The sequence below is a fragment of the Hipposideros armiger genome, unplaced genomic scaffold (assembly GCF_001890085.2).
Source record: "Hipposideros armiger isolate ML-2016 unplaced genomic scaffold, ASM189008v1 scaffold_180, whole genome shotgun sequence".
NCBI classification, from domain to species: Eukaryota; Metazoa; Chordata; class Mammalia; order Chiroptera; family Hipposideridae; genus Hipposideros; species Hipposideros armiger.
In genome coordinates this window covers 1,176,671-1,186,739 of record NW_017731530.1, presented here as the reverse complement: position 1 = coordinate 1,186,739, position 10,069 = coordinate 1,176,671, and the positions used below count along the sequence as shown (strand labels likewise).

Below are 10,069 nucleotides of genomic sequence, written 5' to 3'. Positions count from 1 at the left end.
AGATCGAAAATCTTCACATCATCCTCGGCCCTTCTCCTTTTCCTCCATCCCTTTGCCAATCCATTGACAAATCCTGTCTGATCTGTATTCAAAACAATATCCAGAATGTATGGACTTCTCACCACTCAACTGCCCCCACCATGGTCTAAGCCACAATCATCAAGCTGCCTGTCTACTGCAATAGCCCCCTGACCGCTCTCTGCTTCCAATCTCATCCTCTTCTTTCTATAGCTATAGAGTGGTTTCATTGAAACCTAAGCCAGATACCATTTCTCGTCTCCAAACCCTCAAATGAATTCTCAAAAAAAAAAAAAAAAGCCGAAGTCCTTAGCATGACTTCTAAGGCCCCAGTGCCCTCTTCCCCATTATCTGACTTCCTCTCCTGCTGTTCTCCCTCTTATTCACTCCTTTGGCACCATGCTGGCCTCCCTGCTGTTCCTTACAGGTTCCATTCCACTATTGCCATGGAGCATTTTCTGGAATGTTCTTCCCCAAATGTATTATAGCTCAACCACTCACTTCCATCAAATCTTTTCCCAAATTTTTCCTTCTCAGTAAGGCCTTCCATGGCTACCCTACACTCCACACCTTCCTTCTCCTGCTTTATTTTTCCTTTTTTTATCACCATCTGGCATAGTTTATTTCTTTAACTTATTTACTGGCTGTCTCTCCCGCTAGAATGCAAGATCTATAAGAGGAGCTCTTTGCCTTTCAGTTCACCGTTGTATCTCCAGTGCTTAAAATAGTACTGTATTGTACGTACATGTGCTCAATAAATACGTGCTGAACGAATGAATGTCCATTCTGCTGGTACCACATATATGTCATATATATCTCCACTTTTGATACATTATAAGGTTTAATACCAGATTAAAAACTGAGGGCAAAAGGAAAATTCAAATAACCATCAGAGGTTGTTTGTCACATGAAAGACCCTTCGAAGGTAGGAATCTTAATTTCAGGAGGTAGAAGAACTTAGTCTAACTAAAGATGTAGCTGTGGCTGCCATGTGTTATAGGTAAAGCAAATGAAGATAACTGTTATGGTCACTCTATCCTGACCTTGAAACATCTTGCTTCCATTCTTTTGAACTTGTACCTAACTAGCTTGGAATTTTGCTCGGCAAAACAAGGAGACACACTTGAAGGTCAGAATCATATCATTTTAAAATGGAAAAGACTACACCAATGTACACATTGCAATAGTTGGCTTCATCTTTTTTGTTTTCCTGAATGAATGAGGGATTTTTTAAATTTGTTTTTTGTTCTTTTCCATGTCTCTCATATATTGTCAGGTTCCTGAAGCTAAGGACCTCTACTTTAACCAGATTTCCTACATCAGAACAGTAAGGACTCCTCACCCAGGCATTTTTGCTTTTTCCTGGTGTAAATGCTAAAACTAACAAAAGTACTCTTTATTAATGGTATAGTAGGGAAAGTAAATATGTGATGTGTTACGCTTTTGCTTATGTTTTGCAGGAATTTTTTCTAGTTATAATCATTTCTAGAGTGTAATATACTTAAAGATTTTCATCTCTGGACATGTACCAACCAAAATTACAGCAGCAGGTCTGTCTTCTTTGCCACTTAAACTAAGAAAATGAGGCCAAAGCAAACTGACACAAAAATAAAATTTTAGTCACCAAGGTATAAAAAGTCTGTATTACAGGGAAATATGGCAATTTGCCCAGTCATTTTGATTTCCACTAAAATCTTAATAAGCAAGTGTTCTTGATTAAAGACTGTTCTAGAAAAACAACAGAGTTAAGAATTAAATTAAGGAGGGTGATTGCACACCCTGACAGCAACAGTCTTCCATCAGACAATCAATGACAGCATATCCTAATGGACTCCATGTGCTTTTTAAAATCTCCACAAAGAACTACTGAGCAGACATCAATAAAGGAGTGAGTGAAAACATTTAATTATTACTATTTACTTCAGAGTTAAAGGATATGTAGTTAATGATTTTTTAAAGAACAAAAATAGAAACCCTCTATCCAGGAAATGAGTAACTCTGAAAGTGGAAACCAGCAGGAGTATTGCTGCCTCCATCCCTCTAATTGCACTATCAGATGCCACCGCCATAGCCACCAGCAAACAATTGGCATCTGAGCCCTCTGGACCTGCACATGAAGCATGGGCTGTGACCGTCCTTCCTGCAACAGGAGTTGGGGGACACGGGCTAATCCACTTAATTAGCTGAAATGGGGTGTTGACCAAGATGGAGACTCAGGAGGTTCCTGCCATCCCCCTCTCCCAGGGACAAACCAAATATATGGCTACATCTGGAGTAATTCCCTCTGAAAAAGGTCCAGAAACCAGCTGAGCAACTCCTACATATCTGGCAAATGAGAAAATACCCACATCTAAATGAATAGGAAAGGCAGACACACATTTTTTCCCATAAACCTCACCCCTAGCACAGCAACATACAATCTGGAGGGAACCCCCAACTCCCACCTTTTGCCTGAGGAAGGAAGGGTTTGGACCATAATCTAGAGCCCTGACTTTTGAGACTCCCACCAGAGAGATGGGCCCCCCAAATATCTAGCTCTGAAGATCCACAGGGCTTGCATCCATGAGAACCCCAAGATTATAGCAAAAAAAGAAGGAGCTCTTAAAGGGCACACGAGTCCTCACATGGCTACCCCCCAGGGCTCAGTGCAGAGGGAGCAGGCGAAAATGCCCATCTCCCAGTGTTTCGCTGAAAGGGTGTATGCTTACTTCAAAAGATGCTGCCAATATATATATATATAAAATTATAGTTGACATACAATATTCTTCAGCTTCAGCTTCAGGTGTACAGTATAGTCACAGGATATGGAGTACAGCATAGGGAATAGAGTCAATGGAATTGCAATAGATATACACAATGTCAGAGGGGCAATAGATTGGGGGAGAGGGGTTACCACTTTGTGAGGGGTGAAATGTCTAACTATTACATTGTTTTGTACACCTGAAACTAATAAAATATAAAATGAAATAAAGTAAAATAAAATAAAATAAAAGATGCTGCCTGAGGACCAGGCTTCTAATTTAGCAGGCATTTGGGAGCTGGCTGTGATCCTTCCCAGAGTCCAGTGCTGTTGGACACCTCCCCAGGCCTCTCCCTTTACCCCACTCCCTTCACCCCATAATGAAACCAAGCTGCCAGTATCTCCCTAGAAGGAGGTTGTACACAGGTCTGGTGCCCCAGCTTTTGCAGCACCTACCCAAGGGACAGGCCTCCAATCTCCTGGCTCTGATAGGCAATGGGGCTTGCATCTGAGTCCCACAGGACTATCGTAAACAAAGAAGTAGTTCTTAGCAAGTCCGGGAGCACTCTTCCATGGCTATACAACAGACCCAGCACAGAGGGAGCAGACAAAATACCCATCTCTCAGTTCCTCCCTAAAAAGGGTTTAACTACATACCTTTCCAGCTGCTGCCTGAGGATCTGGCTTCTACTCAGACTGCATCTAGGTGCTGACCATGATCCTCCCCTTTGGGACACAGACAGGTCTTAACACACTGTCAGCTACTTAGAGCCACTAAAAACTAACACAGTTGCTTGGACGATCATAAAAGTTTGAGAGAGAACAACGAGCTCAGGCCTGGCTGAATGACAAGGCTCATCTCCTACACAAGCCCACTCCACCAAGACTAGAGAGGTGGCTGTTATCTACGGCACAGAAACCAACACAGAGAGTCAAGGAAAATGAAGAAATGGAGGAATATGTTCCAAACAAAAGAACAAGATAAGTCTCCAGAAATATATCTTAATGAAATAGAGATAAGGTATTTACCTGATAGAGTTCAAAATAATGATCATAAACATAGGGAGTAAGCTCCTTGACATAGGTCTTGAAAAGGATTTTTTGGATTTAACACCAAAAGCAAAGGCAACAAAAGCAGAAATAAACAAGTGGGATGACATCAAGCTAAATAGCTTCTGCGCAGCAAAGGAAGCCATCAACAATATGAAAAGTCAACCTATGGAATGGGAGAAAATATTTTCAAACCACATATCTGATAGGCGGTTAATATCCAAAATATACAAGGAGCTCATACAATTCAACAGCAATCAATCAATAATAAATAAAGTTTAAAAAACCCAACCCAGTTAAAAAATGGGCAAAGGACCTGAGTAGACATTTTTTCAAAGAAGACATTCAAATGGCCAAGAGGTACATGAAAAGATGTTCAGCATCACTAATTATTAGGGAATGCAAATCAAAACCACAATGAGGTATCACCTCACACCTGTACGTATGTCTATTATCAAAAACACAAGAGATAACAAATGCTGGTGAGGATGTGGAGAAAAGAGAACCCTCGTACACTGTTGGTGAGAATGTAAACTGGTACAGGCACTATGGAAAACAGTATGGAGATTACTGAAAAAAATCAAAAATAGAACTACCATATGATGCAGCAATTCCATTTCTGGGTATATATCCAAAGAAAACAAAACCACTATCCTGAAGAGGACATTTATACTTCCATGTTCATCGCAGCGTTATTCGCAAGGTGCGGAAATAACCTAAAATGCCCATCAATGGGTAAATGAATCCAGAAAATGTCACACACACACACACACACACACACACACACACACACACACACACACACACACTATGGAATATTATTCAGCCTTTAAGAAGAAAATTCTGTCATTTATGGCAACATGGAGGAATCTGGAGGACACTATGCTAAGTGAAGTAAGCCAGACAGAGAAAGACAAATACTGCATGGTATCACTTATATGAGCAATGTGAAGAAAAATAAATTGAACTCATAGTAACAAAGACTAGAAAAGTGGTTGCCAGGGGCTGAGGGGTGGGGGAAATAGAGAAATATTGGTAAAAGGGTATAAACTTTCAGTTAAAAAATGAATAGGCTCTGAGAATCTACCATATAACATGGCGAGTATAGTATATAATACTGTATTGCATAACTGAAATTTGCAAGAGAGAACTTAAATGCTCTCACAAATAAATAAATAGACAGAAATATGAGGTAACTAATATGTTAACTAACTCAATGGAGGGAAATCCTTTCACAGTGTATACATATATCAACTCCTCACTTTGTACACTTTAAATATATTACAATTTTGTCAATGATACCTCAGTAAAGCTGAAAAAAGTATAGAATGTCCTCCTTGCAAGACAGCAGCAAGTGGGTTTGAGGGATCATGAATGCCAAGACATTCACCGGAGTGGTGGCTGCCAGGAAGTAAAGGAGCAAAAGCATTTCCTTTGCCACATTTGTGTCTCCAATTCTAACCTCCCTTATATTCCCTAATGTGTCCCCTTAATCTGAACCAGTTATGAACCTAAAATTTTGGTAGTGCTGCAGATATTCATTCTGAAACTACCAAACATCTTTGGAATATTTATGGGGTCGCCACAACATAAATGTCTGACCTGGGAGCAGACAGCAGCAATTCCTGCTTATTATGCCAACTGTACTTAAGAAAACGAAGATGCTTCGTGCTGGCCCATCAGCATTCAGTTATGACTGGAGTTGCACACAAACCTTTCACAGGATTATCCTCCCTTGCTCCGTGCTGGATCACTCATCACTCCAATAACACGAAACACAATTCATGCCTATACCTCAGAGTTAGGAGTGATCGCAGGCTCTTCTTGTCCATCATTATAAACACCACAGATAGATTGTTTTTTTTTCACAGCTTCAGAAAACCAATGGAGCTGAAAGAATGCCGTTGACTATGTGTGACCAAAGAGGGTTCTTTCAGTTAATAGTTCCAGATTCTACTTTTGTCACATTTTTTGGTAGTCCAAATGTTTACAGTTGGCAGAGCAGGAATTGTTAATGCTTTAACAAAATATCTCAATCTGAGAATGACATTGATCCAAGTTCCCTCACTAAAGGAATCTTTCAAGTCCTTTGTCACTCAGAATCACCATGGCCCTCACGTAATACCATACTTGAGCAATCAGCCTGTTTGGAGGGGTGTGTTTTGGGGTTTGGGGGGGTAGAGAACACAGTTATGTAAAAATACAGAATGTTCAGAAAAAGCAATCACTGGGGATTGCACTGGTTAAGACAAATGCATATTATGCTTACACTGGAGATTGTATAAGACTTACATTTATGAGCCTTCAGGCCGTCAAAGGAAACTGGTCCGATCTCATAATACTCGTATTCCCAGGTGTAATCAGAATTAGATGCAGACTGCTGAGACGTTCTGTTAGAAATTAACCTCGGGGCAGACATCTCCACCCTGCACAAATGGAGAAAGGCAAGTGCAGAACCTGTTAATTCACCCATGAGTGCGCAGGTATTCTAACTGCTCTTAGCACATTTAGGAGTTCAGCAGGCAAAGGCCAGGGGGAGGTCCTATCTACTAGGTCAGGGAGAGGCCCTCACCAGCTGCCCATGCCTCAGACCAAGTGCCCGTTATTTTCTTTTATCTCTCCACTAAACTGGAATGTATTTGAAATCAGACACCATGTTTTCTTTTGTTGTCCCCCAGAACCTAATCCAGTGCCTGGCACATAATCAACTTTTAATAACTGATGAGGAAAGAAAGGGGAGGGAGAGAGCTCATAAAAATCTGAGCTTATAACTTCTGCCTCACCACCTATATTGGCGTAAGTATGTAAAGAGCCTACAGAGAACAAATAAAATCAGTATCAGAAGTGAACTAGCTCAGTATTGAGCTATTGAGCACCTACTATGCAACAATAAAGATATGTAACCTAAGTCTATTGAAATGGGGTGAAGAGAAATGGACAATAAGACTTATGTAATGGGGGAAGGTCCTCAGTGGAAGTCCACTTCTCGCCGACTGCTTACTCCTGAAATTTGTCCTATTTTCAGGATGTCCCAAGTATCTTCTTTATGATGATTTTAGATTAGAAAATTGTAACTTGTGAAAAGAGGTGGCAGTGTGCAGCACGAACGCCAAAGATGACAACTCAACACAGCCAGTATTCAATACTGAGCATCGACTGTGTACAAAACTTTGTACATTATGAGATGCTTGCGACACAGATCAAGACCCCACAGACCTTCCCTAATAATGGGGAAGGAATATAAAGTGAAAAATAACAGTAATATTAGGGAAAATCTGATTGAAATACCAGCTGAAACCAAGATTCACTGAGCATTTACCAGCACTGAGTCCCACCCACCAAAATCTTTCTAAAGTTGCCCTTCTCCCAACCCCACACCATGGGACAGTATCACCCACTGCCGCCTCTAGGGCCCAACCCCCAGAGAAGCTGAGGCAAAATTATCACCACCCCTCTGCGCCAAGGCATGAGTCTCACCTTTCTCTCCTACTTTCTTCCCCATTCCCAGTCCTGGACTCCATCAAAACAGACTCCAAACAAACCCTCGGCATATTATTCAAAATATGGAGTGCTCTGATCCAGTGATGTGTGCCAGTGTCAGAAATGGAGTGTGACTCTGAATGCCCATTCAGAGGAATCTTCCCTCCAAAGGTAGAAGAGAATATGCCAATACTCATTTGGGACAGAGACCTACGCACATTTTAAGAAAAGCTGACCTTTAAGTAAGAACTCAACTACCTTTCTGATGCCAGCACAAAAATAACATAAAACTACTACCACAGTATCACCTTTGGCCTTTCTATTACTTGAACAAGGAGTTATTTCCCTCAACAACAAAATTAATTTCCTCAGGAAATGAAAATTAACAACTCAAACCCAAAAAGGACTATCCTCATTTATGAGCTTTTATGAGAGAGAAGGGAATACTTCTTCATGTGTAGGGTTTAGAGATAAAGGGCAGATTAAAATAACCATAATTTCCATTTCAGAATGTTCAGAATTTCACAACATACAGGGAAAGGCACTGGATTTAAAGTCGGGAGACCCAGGTCTTCATCTTTTGCTCCACCTTTGTTTGCTATGTAGCCAGGGAAGACATTAATCTCTACAAGACATATTTTGCTCATCTGCAAAGCTGATCATCCTGGCTACCTGAAGATGCTGTTGTCAGGAAATGATCCTGGCTACGGTCGCTAATAGCCACCACCATCACTCACCTGGCCCACTTCTTGAAATGGGTTTTTCTGCTTCTATTTTTACTAAGCAATTGTGATCCACTTTCAACACAGAAGCCAATGATCTTTTAAAACGACAAGTTGCCCTTGTCATTCCTTTACTTACATAATATTTTTAATGCCTTCTATGAAAAAGGTCCAAAATCCTTAAAATGTCCTACAAGGTCATGACATGGGCCTTCCTGTCTCCTCTTGTTTTGCCATATAGCCTATCAAACTGCACTTACATTGACTGCATTTCCTCAAATAGTTCATGCTCTCCGCTACCTGCACACATACTATTCTGTCTGGCAGGAGTGTCCTTCCTACCACACCATCCTGACCCATTCCTCCTCCCCTACATATTCTCCTCATCTATATCAGGGGTTGGCAAATCTGGCCCACCACCTGCTTTTGTATAGATGCAAATAAAGAATGATTTTTATATTTTTTAGTGGTTGAAAAAAAATCAAAATAATAGTAATGTTTCATGACATGAGAAAATTATATAACATTGAAATGTCAATGTCCATAAATAAAGTTTTATGGGAACACAACCACCCTCTTTTATACTTCTTATGATTCTCTAGTGTTACAACAACAGAGCTGAGTAGTTGTGACAGAGGTAGTATAGCCCACAGAATAAAATATTTACTTTCTGGTCTTCTATAGAAAGAGTCTGCCAACCCTACTTCTAGACTCATGGGGTGGTTGAGTCATGAAGATAATTTTAGTGGCTGTTTCATAAAACTGCTTTGATGTTATATGAAATATAAGTAGATTAAATATGATGTTGCATGAAATATAGTAGCAGGACCCAAGTTAAGATCAATAAATACTAGCCAGCAGTATGATTACTAGCTAAGAAAAGGGTAGCCTGAGATAGGAAAGCCTAGGTTTGTTTTTAAACATCACCAACTCCCCTGTCAGCCACTTCCTATCATATTTACCATGTAGTTAATTAATCTATTTGCTCTAGAAAAATGAATAAAATTATAATAAAAAATAACTCAAAGGCATTCATTTAGATGGTTTAAAACTTACAATGAAAAGCATGTACCCCATGGGATTTATGCTGTTATATCAAGTCAAAAACATGGTAATAATCTTTTTCTTTCTCTCTCTTTGTTTAATAGAAGTAAGATGAAGTCTGGTTTGATCATATCATTTTTATTGGAAATCAACATTATACACAATGTAATAAGCAGAGCAGAGAGAAGCACCAGGCTTCATCTAGTGTCAAAATAGTTAACAGAAAAATAACTAAAAGTGCATAAAACAATGAAGGAAATAAAGCTGGGACAGGGTTTTCCATGTCCTGTCTAAGCAGGTCTCCCCACAGCTCTGATACTCTCCACATTGGGGCACAGTGGTGGCCCCCGTCTGTGGTGGCCGAGGCCCACGGGTCCATCAGGTGTCTCTGCTACTCTCTCAGGTCCGAAAGAAGAATTAACACTACCTCACAGGGCTGGCCAGGAAGTAGCAAATAAAATATATCTGTGAAAGAGTCAGAAGTCAGGAAATATCAACCACTCACCTACTATAGAGAAAGTATTTCTTCATTCCTTCTTTTTCTTCCCTTTATCCCATTCCTGTTTACCTAAATGAGCCATTTAAGGACCAAAGGGTGATAAAAGTCACATGTGCAATGTCCTGAAAGCAGAAAGGCTGTCCTTTAAGAGGGGAGCAGAGCCCTGACAAATAAATACCTGGAAATAAGAGTGAGTGAATAACAGAGCCAGCCTCCCAGAGGTCCTCCAGGGTAGCAGAGGAAATGCTAGACAACCTCTCCCGGAGTAGCCACCATTTTGGTAGCCTTCAGATAAAAGGAGGGGCTTTTGTTACCACTGCTATTTGCTCTCAGTCCTTGAATCCTAAAGATAGGTTTGGAGGACAAAACCTCGGGCCTCTCCTTTAAAGCAGCCACCTAGCACCCTTGAACAAGTCCACGAGGCAATGTGTTTTCATCCAAGTTTCAAATTAATCAGACTGGGCCATCAAATGCACAATGACAAACAAGCAGAAGGCTGTAGTAAGGCGGTGTTTT

General features: G+C 40.5%; 1 protein-coding gene across 1 annotated transcript in view; it reads right to left on the bottom strand.

Moving 5' to 3' along the window:
* Positions 1-10,008, bottom strand: part of MRAP2 (melanocortin 2 receptor accessory protein 2) — a 33,921-nt gene extending 23,913 nt beyond the window's left edge. Inside the window, exons 1-3 of the mRNA XM_019652472.1 lie at positions 9,560-10,008; positions 6,101-6,234; positions 3,215-3,281 (exon numbers count right to left, since the gene is read on the bottom strand). Coding sequence (XP_019508017.1) covers positions 3,215-3,281; positions 6,101-6,234; positions 9,560-9,585 — 227 coding nt within the window. The 5' untranslated portion in view covers positions 9,586-10,008. The remainder of the gene's footprint in view (positions 1-3,214; positions 3,282-6,100; positions 6,235-9,559) is intronic.
* Positions 10,009-10,069: the final 61 nt, after the last annotated feature.